This window comes from Schistocerca serialis, chromosome 6, assembly GCF_023864345.2.
Source record: "Schistocerca serialis cubense isolate TAMUIC-IGC-003099 chromosome 6, iqSchSeri2.2, whole genome shotgun sequence".
Lineage (NCBI taxonomy): Eukaryota > Metazoa > Arthropoda > Insecta > Orthoptera > Acrididae > Schistocerca > Schistocerca serialis.
The window spans coordinates 529,665,650-529,684,354 of NC_064643.1; the positions used below are offsets into that span (position 1 = coordinate 529,665,650).

At 38.1% G+C, this 18,705-nt stretch overlaps 1 protein-coding gene across 1 annotated transcript in view; it reads left to right on the forward strand.

Moving 5' to 3' along the window:
• LOC126484394 (putative ferric-chelate reductase 1 homolog) overlaps window positions 1-16,190 on the forward strand; it is a 360,497-nt gene extending 344,307 nt beyond the window's left edge. Inside the window, exons 11-12 of the mRNA XM_050107891.1 lie at window positions 4,823-4,936; window positions 15,533-16,190. Coding sequence (XP_049963848.1) covers window positions 4,823-4,936; window positions 15,533-15,673 — 255 coding nt within the window. The 3' untranslated portion in view covers window positions 15,674-16,190. The remainder of the gene's footprint in view (window positions 1-4,822; window positions 4,937-15,532) is intronic.
• Window positions 16,191-18,705: the final 2,515 nt, after the last annotated feature.

An 18,705-nucleotide genomic window follows, 5' to 3' on the forward strand; every position in this document is an offset into this window, starting at 1 on the left:
GTGAACATTTGAAACAACTATTATAGACTGTATACATTGAAACCGGCCCAATTTTCTATGGACTCTCATCTCAGACTAAATTGACTAAAATTTTATTCTGCTAATACCTACAATATATACTCCAATAACTGGTAGTAGAGGAACTAATTGTTCATGTTTTATAGTCTGTACTAATTCTTTTGATATCAATACTTCACTACCTGAATCAATGTATATATGTACCTTATGTCCACACACTTCTCCTAACACAACAGGTTTTGGCGGTATACCTTCAGTTTCACCTTCTGCCTCCTCTAGTAACCATTCATTACTTAGCATTGTATGGATTTAGGCTATTAATTTTTGTATATATGTGTCAACTATGGATCAGTCACATACTGGATCCTGGCCCTCAACCCAGCACATTCTGTTTTTTCTGTTGTTATTACCAGATAATTACCTGTTATTACATCCTCACCAATTCCGAAGTATTACTAGCATTATTGTTCACATTATCAGGGGTAGGTATTAGTATCTGCGAATGTGTATTACTATTGCTAGTTGTAGTCTGTTGTTGATGGAACAGAAATTCTTTTCTCTCTCCTTTGGAAATGGTCTATTGCCTTTGTTTCTTGTTCTGATTAGTAATGTTAATATTTTCATTACATTCCTTGTTGAAGGTATCTAATCCCTCAACAAAAGTTGGTAGCTCATTCACAGTTGCCCAGCCTCTACAAAATGTAGTCGTGTGTCATGCCGCAACTGATATATTAACACTTTCCCTAAATGTGATTCCTATAATGCATTATTTAAATAGTTTGATCTTATTATATGTCACTCAATGTACTTCTTATAATTACCCCATGAACTGTTATAATGCTTTACGTCACGTGCTGGGAGACCAATATTGCCTTTTTAAAACTTCCCTGAAAAATCCTCCCAGGACTTGAAACCTTCAGAATGGGCATTTCCCCATTCTGATGCATCACCAAATAAGCCTATAATCTATCTTTCTGGAGTCCTCGCATCTTTCCGGTAAAGATCTACAGAATGCCCTTAAAAATGTACTGGATGCACCTCCCCATCTGGTCTGAACTTCTGAAACTGTTCAGAAAATGGTATTCTATTTTCCATTTGAATATCCCCAAACTAATGATGTACACCAACATTATTATTAGTCTTCTATGAGGCACACCAATATTAATATTATTCTCATTAATTCTAAATTCTATTTTTTCATTTCCTAAGGTGTTACAAAATTTCTGTATTTCCTTTCTGTGGTCTACAGTATCTCACAAAGAAAGGGTTTTAATACCAGTGGATTCAGCTGCATCCTGTAGTTTTTGTTTTGTTGTACCAACTCCTGTATTCTCTCTTCCAAACTAATAAAGGTTGCTTGCGGACTCAAAATTTCATTCAATAATTGTCTCTGCTTTGTTTCAACCCGCTTGCGTATGTACCTGACATCTGATTAAGGTTTGTACTTTTGTTATGAACTTCCTTCAGATAATTATTTACTTCATCCTCCACTAAATCACACTGTGAATTAATGTCCATTTGTACTTCATTAGGCAAATCATTTAATTCTTTCTCAATAGCAGTAATTTTATTCTGCTGTATGTTAACTATAGACTTCAAATTCCTCTTCAAACATTTTTGCATGTGATTTAATTGCTGCAAACTTGGTAGTTCTAGCCTCTAATTTTGGTTGATATTTTTTTTTTCCAACTTCTTAAGTCTAGCTTTTCATCGAGTCTATAGAGTCTTAATGATAACTTCCAATTTGGTTTTATTGTCATCCCTAAGTACTGTAAAGGCCCTGTGAGTTTCTTAATACTTTTTCTAATTTCTTGTTAAATGCTTCACTGTTTTCCTCCACTGCTTTTTTGTTCTGTTTCACAAATAACCTAAACCATTCCAGTGATTCTGCTGCCATTTTTTTTTTTGTCCACAAAGGCATACACTGCTAATTAAATGCTCAAATAATTAGTTAATCTAGGCATTACTAGTCTTCATCACAAACATTGGTAACTAATCATGTAAGTTCCTGTACACAAAATAATAGGATACTAATAATAGAAAAGTGCTAAACTGCCAAAATTGTATCCGACCCAATGTGTAGACCAGCAAACTGCCACTGACTGCACAGGTTAAGTGGGCAAGTCGTATTGAGAAGCTGTAACAGGCAGCTGCCACTCTGGCACACATGCGCACACTTGAGGAACACATCTTCCACAATAATATTCTGTATTGTTCCAGCTGTTTACATCATTTGTGAAGACAGATTCAAATGTTAGTAACTTGTAGACTGAAACACATCACTCAAAACATCCAACCACATCATGCACAACTTAAGATCAAAGGCCTACAGTCTTCATTTGTCTTGAGTGTTTGCATTATAGTATGTCCATTTTCTGTGTGGTATTCGTGATACTTTGAAAGTGTGTCCCCAAGGCATAAACATCCATGTCAAGGAAGTGCTAATTCAGTCACCATGCTGCAGCTTGTCACTGCATACTACTCATAGGCACAGATAAAAAATAAAGATGGATGCAGTGGGTTTTTTCCACAACATAAAACGTTTATAAGAGATACAGCCATCTTTTGATAGTGTGTGTGTGTCCTCAGTGGAACATAGGTCATTCTCACAAATAACTTATGTTAAGTAAACTTCCAGCCAAAGCATGATATCTCTCTCTCTCTCTCTCTCTCTCTCTCTCTCTCTCTCTCTCTCTCTCTCTCTCTCTCTCTGGTTGCTCAGGCCAGACTGAAGCAGAAATGTGTTGAGTGGGAGCATCAGTTTGGAATGGGGAAGGAGCGAGGGATAGCAGGGTATTGGTGGGGGAAGAGAAAACCGTAATGTCTGGCAGAATGCAATGGATTAGAGGTAACAGACAAGGCCACCTGGTATAGCATCATGAGGGCTTGGGGAAAGTGAGGAACTAGCTGGCCTGGGTTGTGAAGCAGCCATTGAAATAAAGCATATTATGTTCAGCTGCATGTTGAGCAACAGGTTGGTCCACTCTCTCTACACTGCAGTTTGGAGATGGCCACTCATCCTGGTGGATAGCTGCTTGGTACTCGTACCAATATAAAAAGCTGTGCAATGATTGCAGCAGAGCTAGTACAAGACAGGGCTGCTTTCACAGGTGGTCCAGCCTCTGATGGGCTAGGACCAGAATAGGAAGTGTTGGGTGGTTGGATTGGACAAGTCTTGCACCTGGGTCTTCCACAGGGATAAGACCACTGTGGCAAGCAGTGTGTTTGGTAGTAGTGTAGGGTTGGACTAGAATGTTGTGGAGGTAGGATGGGCAATGGAACACTGCTTTAGGAGGAATGGGAAGGCTCTTGGGAGGATGTCCCACATATCATGGCATGATGATAAATAATCAAAGCCCTGACAAAGGATGTGATTCAGTTGCTCCAGTCTAAGGTGGAATTGGATGACAGGGATGCATTATTTTGTAACTGATTATTGGGAGTGGTGGAAGGATTTGTGGTGTATTGGTATTTGGCACACCAAATCTGTTTGCAGTCTAGGTCTGAGGGGTTGTGCCCGACTGTGGAGGCTTTTGTGAGACTGGCACCATACTGAGCAATGGAGGTGCAATCATTGCAGATATGCCATACTCAGATGGCTACACTGCACGGGAGGGATTCTTTGATGTGGAAAGGATGGCAACTGTCAAAATCCATGCACTGATGGTGATTGATGTGTTTAATGTGGACAGAGGTGTGGATGGAGCTCTGAGAGAGGAGGAGGTCAACTTCCAGGAAGATAGCATGTTGGTTTGATAAGGACCAAGTGACATGTATGGGAGAGGTGGTGTTGATATTTTGAGGGAGCTCGTGTCCCCTCACCCTCATTTTGCACTGCTCTTTTCCCCTTCTGTGCTACTCTCCTTCCTGTTCCCTTTCCCCAGCCTTGTCTGTCACCTAGTCCCTGCACACTTTGCTATGCACCACTTTTTCACATTCCCTGCCCTTACCCTGCCATCCCTCTGTGTTCACTGCTCTGCTACAGATAATTACTCCTGTTAGACATATTTGCCTGGTCTGAGCAGCCGTAGAAAGCGATCATTTGCATAAAGTGTGCTTGCTTGTGTGAATGTGTGTTCGTCTTTTCTTATGAAGTCTTTTTGTTGGGCCTGTCTGCAACTGTCTCATCTTTACAGTGAGTAGCAATCTATCCTTTCCATGATTGTTAAGGGTATTGAAACAGAAATTTTTTCTGTGTCATAGGGAAAGGGTAAGCTTTTTCCTGTATAATCAACATTAAAAACTTTACCTACTGCCATTATGATTGGTTTAAAATGGAACAATGAACTTAACTGCAATTAATGTTGTATAAAGGAGAAGTGCACAGTGGTAGAGTACAAAGCATTTCTTCTTAGATTTCTTCGTGATTATAGCTAAAGGGCACAAACTGGTTGGTATGCACAGACATCAGTTTCACATAAAGCTGTTATGTCGTGGGTATTTTTGCTAATTGTTTCAGCATAAACAATTGGGACATATTGTTTTGTTATACTGCTATTTCTGTGCATTATGAAAATATCATAGTTCACTGCTCCCAATAAAAATAGCTTCACTACACAGATAAAATTTATTGGGGGGAAGGGGGAGGGGGTGGGAATAAAGTCCTATTGAAAAACCTTGTTTAGATACCTTAGAAATTTTCTGAAATATTGAGGGTGTCCACATGTATTGTATAAGTGAACTATTTGCACAGTTCTTGAGTTCTTGTTTATCACTGACTAAAGTATCAGTAACACAACTGCAGCTACAACGTGTGTTCACACACGTACTCACTCTGTTCAGAGATTCATTGCTTTCATTTCAGGTCACTGGTTGTATGAGTGAACGGCATAGTGCGTCAAGGATAGACAGTTTCCCAATGAAAGACATTGCATCAAGTCGTATGGCACTCCAGACTGACAGGAAACATGATGCTCCGGTAAGATGTATTACTTAAAAGAAACTCTAGCAATTCATTTTAGAATATTTATAAAGTTTATGGGACTAACACCAAACAAGACAGCTAGTGGATATTGACTGTACGCAGAGGAGTAAAACATAAGCTGTGGGCCATTAAAACTGCACCAGCGTGAAGTTGACATGTAAAAAGTCAACCTGGCACACAGTTTATTATGTGCTTGGATATTGCAATACCCCCTTGCCTTTAGTGTAGCTAAAATATGTGCATTTAAATTGTGCAACCTTCAGAATAATTAAGAAGCATATCAGTATATTGCAGCAGACAAATGCAACATTACTTTTTGATTTGCTTATTTCATAATCCAACTGTAGAAGGTAAGTCAGCTGAGACTGCTTACTGCAACAATTTAGTTCCAAGTTGTATTATTTGGTATACTTAGTATCTCAAATAAAATCACATACAAATTAAATAACTTCACATACTTAATAATTTTTAAAATTTCTGATTGAATTTTCTCAAAACATTGATGTGCCTATCAACATGACCTTGGGCTCTCGTATGATTAATCGTTCACTGCGCTGGCACTTGGGTGCACTCAGTTTACACTGGTTTGTTGAGTTCTGCCACCAGAGTATATGTACATTATTAACAGTTGTACCAACGTGAGTATTGCTAATAATATTTTAGCTTGATTCTAATTAGAGAAGTTCATTATAGAGTTACTGAACTGCACATTTGTATACTTGACAAAATATAAATATGTACTTTCTGGTAAGAATTAAGTAATTTACATGCTTCCCAGCTTCGAATTTACATCATATGTATTTTCAACAATCAGAGTTTCAGATTTTAATTACAGACGTAACATTTGTGTCTGAACTTTACATCGTACAGTATCATATAAAGTTTTTCCTTCTATTTGGAATTCTGAAAAGCTGGGCACATAAATCTGCATATAAGAAACACACTGGTTCTCTAAAATTATTTAATAATGAGGACATTAATTATGTTTGCATATAACATATTAAGTCAATAATTACAGTGAGTGGAAAATAAAAGTTCCCATAATAATCATTTACTATGGGTCAGCTTGTTTATTAAAAGGTGTATCATGTTCTGCAATTAGTTCACCTTGATCTATTACATTATAATATGCAAATGCTTAATATTTCACAACAACAGCACAAAAGCACAAAATAGGTTTAACAAAATCGTACATTTTGTTGTGTATGATGATATATTATGTAAAGAGTTTCTCTTGAGAAAATGTATGTGACTGTTAGTCCTTTGTGAGAAGGTTTTGTTATCCTTATGTAAGGAGGATAAATGTGCACCAGCATGTCAGAATTGAGCAGCAGCAGCAGGTTCATTGCCTATCAAGACTGCAGTTTATCTTTCTGCAATACTGCTGCTTGTGTTCATTGGGATTCCATGACTGTCATGTGAATATGGATTCAATGGGTTCAGGGAGCCAATAGAAAAAGCCATGCAGTATCTCAGTGGCTCCACAAGCCTGCTGCCCAAGAGGACACAAGCATTGTTTGCTTGAGCTGTGCAGGACTGTAAAACTACATCATATACCTAGGATTATAAAAGACAATTTTCTGTAGCAAGTTAAGTTCCAAAAAAATAATGCCATGATGCCTGGAGCACCATGATTGTCAACACGGGGACTACTGTTGAGCTTTGCTTGGTGCAGCAGCAGTGAAAGGCACAGAGTGAGTCATGCACACAGCAGCAATACTGGATGCTAGAGTAGCATGCAAGACCTTTACATACTGGTCGCAGTTCAATTTACAGCCACACAATGGACGTATCCATGTGTGGAGGCTCAAAGGAAAAAGATTATTGCCAGACTGTAATCATTGTCAGAAATGTAGTCCACACAGTGGGTGTCATGGTATGGGATGCCACCACATAAATATTACACCCTTGGTTTGCACAGTTAGTAAGTTGGCTAGCAGGCATTTATGATGTGTTAACATTGCCTGTGTCTTTACCTTAATCTCCATTATGCAGAAAAACTGAGTTTTGTCCTTGCTGTCTTAACCTAGTTCCTTACAGAAGCCCTGGCTGTTGAATTCTCCTGATCTCTCTCGTACTGAAAACATCTGGTAACAGCATGCTGAAAGGCTATTGCACTACCTCTCGCCAGCCACTCTGATTGATCATTTCTGCAAGAGTGAAGCAGCATGGAATGATGTGCCCATATCTATTGTCCAAGCTCTGCTCAATTTGATGTACAGCTGTGTCAGCCACTGCTGCTACCGCAGAAGCCAGCTCTGTGTGCTCAATTCTGCTTCCTGTATACCCCCAAATCTCCTACAAATTTAATTATCTATTCTTCCTACTAAACTGTGGAAGCAAGTGAATTAATTTTTTTATTTGCTACCATTCCTGGTTTTGCAATTTTAATCATTACCAGTGTAGTTCTAAAGGGCATACCAGTTGTATACAAAGGAGGACAATGCGCTTGCTCATAAGTTTGTATGACCCACTGGACAGTCACAGAAATGCTGGAAGTCCAGTTCAGGCAAATATATGAAAATAAGCATCAGTTATCCCACAAAAGTCTACTTATAAAATTTCAAGAACAATATTAAATGAAGAATCTAATGATGTAATTAAAAACCCTGTATACTAGGTGTAGTAGTAAACTACCAGGCTCACTTTCTGTGAACACCTGATGGATTTGAATCTAGCCTGCTTGCATGAGCCAACCTTGAACCTTCATGCACATTCATAATTTTTTTCCTGTCTGTAGATGGCATCAGCTGCTGGCAAGCAGCTGTTTTGTGAGGTACTGCTAGTGTCAGTTTTTCGTTGCAAGGGAAATGATGGAATGACTGGAGTAGTGCTACTGCATCAAATGTTGGCAGAAACTGGGTGACAGCCAGGTGGAAACCATTTGGGAGATTGACAGCTTTAGGTGATGATACTATGGGCATCACACAGATTAATGAGTGGTAAAATGGTTTTAAAGATGACTGCACATCGGTGGAGAACAAGCCCTGCTCCAATTGACCATCAACATGCCAAAATGGCCAGATCATTGCTAAATTGAACACTAGTGATGTGAGACCATCAAGTAACTATCAGAGAAATTGCAGAAGTAAGCATCAGCCCTTTTTTTGGCACAGTCCATTCTGATGGAAGATTTGGCCATGAAGAGTGTCAGTAAAACTTGTGCCAAAGCTGCTGGTGATGGAGGAGAAGCAACTTTGTGTTCATGTCTCACTGGACATGCTGGACTCCAGAAACAGTGAACCCAACTCTGTGAACACCATAATCCCTGGTGATGAGTCCTGGGAGTGAATGTATGATCTGGAAACCTAATCCCAGTTGTCACAGTGGAAGCATCCCTTGTCACCAAGCCCAAAGAAGACTCACCAAGTGTGCAGCAATGTCAGAGGGATGCTGACTGCTTTCTTTGACTCCCACAGTGTGGCACACCAAGAGAAAGCACTGCAGGATGTGATGCTGTTCAGTGCAAGAGATCATACTTGCAGTCAACAGGAAATAGGCACATTCATCATGACAATGCTCCAGCACATTCATTGCAATTGATTCAGACTGTTTTGGTGAAAAACCAGATTACTGTGCTTAAAACGGGCTCCTTACATTCCTAATATGGCCCCCCTGCAACTTCTGGCTGTTCACCAAACTCGAGAGGCTATTGAAAGGATATCGATTTCACAAGAAAGCGTATTATGGCAGCGACAACAGCCAAGCTAAACGCCCCAATAATGGTGGCACCACTGGGAAAAGTGTGTGCAACATGTAGGGAGTCCCAAGGGAACTACTTTTAGTGTGATTAGGTGTCCAACACTCCAGGTGGGTCGTCTTCTTCTTCTTCTTCTTCTTCCTCCTCCAATGGTCGAATACTTCTCTAACAGACCTTGTACTGCTGTCAAAGAGACTGCTAAGCCAGCATAAACAGAGGCATTTAACCACTCAGTCTTCCCTCACTCCTATGTTAGTGGAGTAGAACCGAAAATTATTATGTGGTGCAATGGGAAGTAGTATGTGCTAAGTATTTCACAGTGGTTTACAAAGTATGGAAGCAGGTGTGCAGAAGCTCATTTGGATCAGATAAGGTAGGAGAACAAAATTGGCCATTCACTTTCCAAACTAACCATCCTCTCACTCATCCTGAACAATAGAGGTAAACTAAAAAAACTGAATCTGAATAGCTGGATAGAGATTTGAATTCTATCCTCTCCCACTAGCGTCCATTCAGAATTATCACTGTTTGATCCTGTTTTACCCATATTTCATCCTTCAGTAATTTGTCATTTTAGTAATAATGTTCATAGAAATGAGACAATTTATTTATAACTGTTTTTACAATCAAATTGCTCAAGGCCTCTATATCTAACGTAGTTCATCAATCTTATATCTTCAACAATATTATGAGAAGGAAAGTTGCTACTCACCATATAGTGGAGATGCTGAGTCGCAGATAGGAACAACAGAAAGACTTTCACAATTAAAGCTTTCGGCCACTGGCCTTTGTCAACAATAGACAAATGTATGTGGTTGCTGCTGTTCCTTTACACACTGTCTAAAATTGCCAATATCCTTGTGAACAATAAACATGTGTACTATAAGGTGTATTGGTTAAGTGGTGCATGTGCCAAAGTTTTGTGAATATCTGCTCAGCCAGCATGTGAATTATTTTAACTGGTTAGTCAAAGTAGTAAGTTTCTCCTGCACTGCTATTTCAGATTCCTCCCATAACATTATAACATCTATAAATACCAGAATTTACCATAACTTTCATTACTTGTTTTAATCATTTTGATCTTTGACTGCAATAAATAGTAGTAGTCATAAAGTACTTCCATAATGAACTCTTACATTTTTCAAATTGCTTGGATCATCCATCCACCACCAAAATGCAACTGTAACATTTGTTATAAAATCTTAACAGTGTAGGAAAAGACAGATAGCTACTTAATGCAAAGAAGACACATCAAATTGCAGACAAGCATGATTAAAACAGACTTGCATGTAGCTTTTGGCCACAGCCTTCATCAGCAACTGCCTTCTCTAGCATCTCAGGCCGGAATGCTGGTCTGAGATGCTGGAGTTTGGTGGTTGCGCGCATGTGCTCGTCCGTGTTCACTTGTGTCCATCTGTGTTCACTTGTGTCCAACCATGTGCGCATGTGTGTCCTCTTTACTGATGATGGCTGTGGCCAAAAGCTACATTTGTCTGCCAGTCTGCAACTACATGTCTCTTCTTTACAGTAAGTAGCAATCTGTTTCTTCCTGCATTATTGATGTTCCTACCTGGAGTTTCCATTGTTTGCCGTAAAATCTTTTCATTTTTAATGAGGAAGCTTTGTACTTCCACACCTCAGAAGAATTTCCACATATTTTACTTTGTGACACTGTGGAATGTATTTCTCATGTGAACAGAGTTATTTCAAAATTCCCAGGCTTCCCCATTATCATTATAGTTAGGTCTATAACAGTGAGTCATGTAGGATATATTCACTAATCTTCTAATAGTGAGTTGACTACCTTCCTTAACGTCTGCAAATTATTTTTCTACTAATTTAATGGAATGCAGCAAGTGATACCTGTTTCTTCATTTCCTGAGGCAAAGTATAGTTAATCTGTTAAGTCTTAAAAGATTATGTTCTTAGTCCATCAAAATATCATCAGTAATCCACACAGCCAGCTTTTATGAAAATGCAGATTATACTCACGTATGTCAGTGGTAATTAGTCAGATTTGAAAAAATGAATTTTAAGGAGGAAGATAGCAAAACAAGAGTGGAATTAAAAATATCCCAGCTTGCTTCTTCACAAGTCATCTGTTCAAAGATCTTTCCTACCCACTCCACATCTCAATCAGCTCAGGCAACTGCTATTGATAATCTAGTATCAATAATTAGTCTTGCCATGCACACAGCAGTGTGTATTTTTGTCTGTGTGCTGGAAGGTATTTACTTTCATTAAAAAGAGAGTTTGTGTTCAAAAGCTAGTGTGAATACTGTTTTCAGTTGTTTTTCTGTGCCCCGCACATTGATCTGCTATACACTAGTTATTGGCTTTCCCTTATTGGATGTATTGCTCCATCCTTAATTTCCATTAATGGTTCTTGTGTCCTTACTGATGATTAAAACTGGTATCCCCAAATGGCTGTCAGTACTTTAAACACTGGCTTCCTGATGATACGTTAAATCTTACACCAACAGTCTCACTTACCCTTACTAATAATAATTCTCACTCACTTATTACATTACACATGAACTATGAAATGGACCAGGCATTTCATTTCATTACTTAACTGATAATTTACAGCTCATTTTGAGGGTAGTGCAACTTGGCAAGTTGTGATAGCTATTTCATTAAAACATGTCTGTGGTTCAACTCAAATTATCAGGGCATTGGTATGGCATACTAATTACAAATGATGCAGACAACGCACCATAGATAAATCTTTCCTATTTATTATAACACTGTGGCAAAAACTTTTACAGAACAGATTTAATTGAAAGCTGCTTCAACATTACCTCGGTGTGGTTTCAGCAATGTACCTTATGTAAACTAACAATAAACAAAATTTAGTAGGTGTATTGTTGAGTGCCTACTTCTTATGAAGTGCCCATTTCTTATGAGTTACAATGAAAGTCTTGCATAAGTGAATGGTTAATTAATGAGTAAGGCTCGTATTCGATTCAAATTTGTGTGTAGAAAAATAGTTTCACTGGCTTAGATCACATGAACATATAACTCCAGTTGCGGAAACAATGTTTAACATGAAAATGCAGAGTACTTAAAGATTAAGCAGAGTCAGAAGTTACCAATGTTTTCAGCAGAATTGTGTTAAACACTTCAAATATCATAACTGCCATTTTGCTTGGAAAATTTGAGAAATCCTAATATTTGTTTGTTTACATTCCAATAAAGATGGTGAACTTTAGAGTAAGTATTTACACAAATTCATTGCAGTTATGAGAGTCGGTTAACTAATGGCTGCAGCACGACTGACTCAATCAAAGCGGACACAATCAGTTGGTTTGACATTTTTGCACAAAATGGATGCAATTTGCGTTTTAAGTTACAAAAGGAGAATTCAATTTGGAATGCTAGCATTGAGTTCTGATCAAAGTTGTATGTACCATCCTCGAGGTGCATTTCCCACCAATTAGAAAAACACAGTTTTGAGAAAAATGCATTTAAAGTTTCAGGTTACAGATGGAAATAGTAGAGGCAGCATGGCTATACCAAAACAAATACCCTCAAAGACACCAACCACATCACACAAAATTTCAAGCCTGTTTTGGGTGATAGTATGACTGTGGATCCTTTCATATGGACAAACACTCAAGGAGGCAGCAGAACGTGCATACATCTGATTTGGGGGATGGGGTTCTGCCTCTCGACCATTTCCATCTCCTTGGCTATACACAAACACCATCTCGGATTGTTCCCGATACGAATACTGGACTAATCTATTGCTTACAGTATGCTGAGTCAATCACACAGCCTTCAACGCACAAAGAATGCACTGCCATGGTCAGAGGAACTTTCATTTGTCAGTGCCACCTGCCATGGCAAATGCATTTCCAAATGGATGCTGATAGGACTTTCTCCTCTGTTTCACTTAGGAACCAGTCCATGCAGTTTGTCAATTTTATTAATGTTAACACTGTATAAAAACCAATATCTTGAGAGTGAAGATATATATTGCTCTGCTCTCTACTTAAAAAAAAAATTGTAAGGTTAGCAACATTTCATATTGCAGCAGTGTAGGACCCAAAATGAACAATACACTAAGTCCACACAATGCATTTTTACCTTTGCGAACTCTTTAAAGTTTCATACAATGGTTTACTTAATTTGATATGGTGTATGTGCAAAAATCAAATCTCTTCACAGAATAGATTTATTAAAATTGGGTGACCTGTATTTGATAGCAGCTGGCACATTCACGCAAGTGCTGCAGACAGTTTGCAGTCAGTGACACAGACATTGGTTGTTCCTGCTGACAGTGGACAGCTGATCTTTTCAAATCAGTATGTGTGTGCTTGTGCTGTCATAGTGCATGTGATCTCTTTGCCTGAATGTACAGATTTTGGATGGCAACTGGTGAAATTAAAATAAGTCTGTTTTCTTTGACTGAATTGGCCAACATTCTTTCACATGATATTTACACTGTAAGAAAAAGACGAGTTAAGCCCACGAAAATAGTAGTTTGTGGTATTCTGAGGACGAAAATTATCATAATGGGGATGTAGCTTGGAATCTGTGGACCGAAATTGCAGCTTCATCGAAAACCACAACATCTTTATCGGAAGTGTAAGACATAATTTATAACACAAAAAATACGGTCAAGTGGGAAGGGTGCCATATGTAATGCTTAAAGTTACTGTAGTAACTTTTATTTTCGTATGTAGGTGACAACTTCAGCTTTCTGTGAACTGTTACGCTGCTTATTGGTGTTTTTATGCGAGTAGGGTGGTGATTCCATTATACAAAGTATTTGCATATCTTGAGTACAGGTATGTGCTTTAACTTGTTAGTAGCTCTTCATGATAAGTGTGTCTTATTGTAAAAGTTATGCATGTCTGTCACACACATGCTGAATGACAATCATTGAAGGTTAATTGACATGTGTGTGTTTTCAGAATGTATTTAAAATTGTGCAATGTTTGTAGACTTCTTCTTTAGTCACCACACATCGTCTCAACCATGTAACAGAAAATTTCTCTCATCATCCCGTGTATTCATAAAACTTGTCTCGTTATTCCAATAACTAAAGGAATAGGGGGACGTTCATGAATAACACACACTATTTCAAAAATGCACCAAATCCGAAGTTTTGGATATATGGCAATGAAGTTTTGTACCACACTTTACACGAAAACAACACATTTACTTTTTTTGAATGAAACTTGAAGTTTTATTTTCAAAAAATAATAATGTTCCTTTTTCTTAGAAAGTATTCAAGAGATTTCTTCAAAAAATTCTCTGTTTCATCTCTTTATATGTTGTAAGCTTCTCTCATGAGGTTTTTGGAATAGGTCAAATAGGAGAATTTTCATAATTTTTTTAATTATAATTCCACAAGTACAATTTTAAATTCATGCAAAATTCCAATCATTTAAATATGTGTACAAAATTTCATAATTCTAACATTCATAGAATCTGAGAAAAAGGTACATAAACTTTAAAAAACAAAAATTTCAGGAAACACAATTTCAAGTTCAACCTAATTTGTTTCCTTAAGTCACTTCTTCAGAAGGCACCACATTTGTACTCTGGGTCACCTTTCCCTTCAAGGCTTCTTTCCTGGTTTCTTGTTTTCTGTCTTCTTTCCTTTACCAGGTCTTAAACTGACTTTTCAGCTGCAGAGATGCACTGTAAAACTATTTTTCTCAGGATGTCTTGAGTAAAATTTCCTATCTTGAAGCCCATTCTTTGTAACAACTTCATCTTCCCAATGTTCCCATTGTTAAATACAGTAACTGCATCATAAGTTGTAATTATGACAACTGTAGCAGATGCAAATGTGTTCTTGGGGCATCATTTCCATAGGAGTGAATTTAGAGAAACATTTATGATACGGAACAGTCAAAGATGATCTACAAAACCAAAGAGTATGTATCATGGCCTTTTAGGTATATCCTGCCCAAGTTTGGTTGAAAGTAATACACGAATTGTTGTTCACTCAGCTGGTATTGAAGTGCTGCTTCAAAATGTGGGCATGGCAGGAAGGCCACGTCACACTTTTAATTCATTTTCCAGGCACTTCAGATGCGATTTAAACATTGAAACTTTGGAAACTTATTGTCCATGAGTTGTACTAACAAATAAAAAATAAATTGAAAATTGACATTTTGGTATATTTCATCATCGTCCCCCACCCCTTAAGGAGGTTAAAATAGATTCTGAGCTCTTAGATTGAACAGATTCTAACCTAACATCACCACAGTGATCCCACCAAAAACTGGTGGAAGAGAGGGGATGCACTATAACAAAGCTGTCTGCTGAGCTGGTGACCATTCTAAGTACACTGTGAACATAGCCTACACAGCTGTGCTGCTTATTTAGGTCAGAATAGCTGCATCGCATTGCTAAACATTCAATAACTTCAATGGTTGCATGATCCCAGGGAGCTCTATATTGTCAGATTGCTCATGTAAGCTGAGGTCTTCACATGTTCAACTGAAACAATGAAGCTCACAAAGTCTAGGTGACTCTTTCCTGCAAGTCAAACAAACCTGTGCTCATTGGTCACCCATCTTTGTATACAGTGAATAACTGTCTTGATGCCCAGTGGTATTAAATTTATCCTATTCCAGTGTTGATAAAAGTTAGAATTTTATTAATTGTTAAAAAAGTGTTTGTGTGTTTAAATCCTCTATTGTACATAAGTTGTTGGGTTCCTATTGCTATTAATGTTTGACCTGCTTATATTTAATAATCTGCAGAACATGTAAAATTTCAGTACAGTTTTTCTGTAGTTATTTTTGTGTGTTTATTTTAGTTGTAGCTGTGGTGGAAAACCATACAGATTTTAAGAAAATTTGTTATTGTAGCAAATTTACCTCATTTTCAATTGTAACATATATTAATTCAGTTTTCTTGCTTTACAGTTTACATGTTTGAGGAAAGTGCTCCTTGGAATTTATATCGTGATCATACTTGGACTTGCTGTAGCAATTATTGTAATAGTTGCTCTTGCACCAATTGAAGAAAGCTATGAGACTTTCTCGAGATGGCTCAAAGATGCTTGAAAGATAACTTCCATAAAAGCTATTGTGAGAACTGTGTAGACTGTTCAGTATTCAGAAGACATTTACTAATTATGAAAGTATTGTGTGTGTGTGTGTGTGTGTGTGTGTGTGTGTGTGTGTGTGTGTGTGTGTGTGTGTTCACCAATGTCCATATTTATATAAATGGTGGTGTTGACATTTCATTTATTTTGTGATCAGATTACATCTGCAATTTTTAATGACCATCACACTATTGAAATTGTCAGTGACTTATTAATACCATTTGTGACCACAAATCAGGTGATTTAATGCTGGTAATCTGAGAATAATTTGTTGTGTTTTGTTTACAGTAAGATATTTCCTCTTCATGACATTTTTGTACAGTAATTGTAGTTGGAATGTAATATTTGTTGACAGTTTCAAAGATTTGCTGCAAACAAGTTAAGGTCATTCAATTTGTTACAACATTTGTGAATATTCATGTCAAATCATTGCTTATGATATCAGAATGAATAAAGTCTCATCAGATTTTTTAGAACGTTCCTTGTGTTTGGTTATCTTTTTAACCTTCTTAATTAAGAATCATTCAGCACTACCTGAACGATAACATGCCATTTTGAACCACATAGTTGGCACAAAATTCAAAACAGCATCACAAGCAAATAGACAGTCGTAAATATGTTAACAGTGCAGATATTCAATCAAAATCTGGTGACAATATCAGCAAATATTATATATACAGTTTTACCCCTGTTGTTAACAAGCCTAATATGCTGAATTAGCTATCTTACTGCCAAACGAGACTACCTACAGGAGAACACATTAGGTATAGTATAAGAAAATTAGGTAAACGGACGAAAACTAGCAAGGACAGCAGATTACTGTGTGTTAAACTGTAAGTGGTGCAGTATGTAGAAAGATCCACACTTTGGAGTATTTACAGGACAGTTTGTGTCAAATATTAATCTAATGTGTTTCCCAGTTTCTTTGCAGTTGTGCCTTATGCCCTTTGTTTTACATATTTCTCAAATAGGTAAGTGGGATTCAGTATGAAGTTAGAAATTTCACAAACAAGAAAAAAGATTAATAGCATGTAACTGGATCATAATACAAACAAAATGATTGATACTGGCAGTTCACTGTTACTGCAAGCATAATATGATAGCTGCAGCAGCAGTTGTTAAGTTAAACATGAATTTCCTTTGCATATTCTCTGTTAACTGACAACACTGGATTTTTCTATGCAGAACTGTAATAACCTTATCACTTTCACTATTAGCTGCAGACATTGTTTTGTGCACTATAATAAAACATTGTGAAAACAAGTCATAACAGTTAAATTGTCAACCATAATCATTGCCCACAGAGCAGTATGACAACTGACAACAAAACAGCAGGTGTGACCAAGCTCACTCTCTGGTGTGTTCCTGTGGTAGCTGTTTTTGTAAGCAACTGATCGTCAGTCACTTTGTTATTCTGACATGGGTATGAAGTACTGATAAGACCTGAAAAACTTCTGGAACATACAACTGCTGTTAGCTTTATACACAGCTGTAGCAAATCCTCCACATTTCAGCCAGTGGGTCTGTGAATACAGCCACCATCACTTTCATAGAAGCCAGCTGTAAATTTTAACAAAATCCCTCACGCGCATGAGGATACTACGCCCCCCCCCCCCCCCACCCACCCTCTTTCTTGGATGACAATCCTCCTTGGATGGAAAATACAGTTTGGTCTGTCTCCTCACTTAACCTTACACTCTCAACACATCTTCTGCCTAAGCACAAAAGCTACAATCACATCTGAACACCTCGAAGTACTTATTCCAGTTAGGTTTAGAATCAATCTTCAAACTACCTCTCTGCACAAGAGGCATCCATTTTGTTAAAGACATTAACCTTCAGCCCTCCACATTGAATTCAATCATAATGCCTTAGTTAAATATCACCTCAAGAGGATATAGCACTTCACCATCCAATCACAACCCCAAGAAATAGAACCAACATAGAACCCTGCCTGGAACAGTTTTGCCCCAAATAACAAAGCGATCTTGCTCTTCTCCCAAAACCATCTCTAATGAATTTCACTTCTAGTGAGCTGGAGAAAGACTTCTGTCATCCTCTCTCTATTACTTTAGCGCCTGACTGGCGAGTTGGTGGGTGGGATCTACAAGCTGAAACCACTGTCATGCATATTATATGGGGTTTGACAACCATGTGGCGCTGCTGTGTGTGTGTGTGTGTGTGTTTATTTTATTTATTTATTTATTTTTGTAGGGGGGTTGTAGGTTTGGAATCACTTGGCACAGGGAAATAATGGCAATGTTCAATAATGGCAAGGCCATAAGGCCATGGGCAGTAGGAATCTTAGTGTAGAAGGAGGTGGCATCAGCAGTGGCAAGCAGGACACCAGTTGGTAACGGAACACGAACTGTGAAGAGTCTGTGGAGGAAATGGTTGATGTCGTTTATACAGGAAGCCAGGTTACAGGTAATAGGCTGGATTTCTGGAAAAGCATCAGGGTGTGTAGGTGGTTACACCTGACAGCTGGTGGAGTCCTTCCACCAAGTAACCCCTGCATTTCATAACCAGTGGTGGAGCCTTTGTCAGCAGGTGGGATTATAAAGTTGGGACCAGTTTTTAGGTGGTGGGTTGCAGTTCCTTCTGCAGCTGTAAGGTAGATTTCCATGCTGAAGGATGATAGTGACACGAGGTTCGAGTTGAGACAATTCTGGAAAGTCAGTAGTTGGTCTGGGTCCAGTAGGGATGGATCATGGTTGAATGGAGGAATAAAAAGTTTGCCAGAGTTAAATATTGGTTTCAGATTGAGTCCAAGTGGTTGGATTGGTGGCAAGGCAGTGTCTACTGGGAGATGGAGAGAAGGTCAACAAGGCCAACATAATTTAATTTGGGAGTGGCACAAAACTTAAAGCTTTTGGAAAGAACTAATACTTTTGTGGGGCTGAGAATTTTGGAGGATACGTTCAGGATTATGCTGTGGGTCTGTTCAGGTTCTGCATTCTTATAGGGGTTATAAATGTAGCTGGTCTGTGA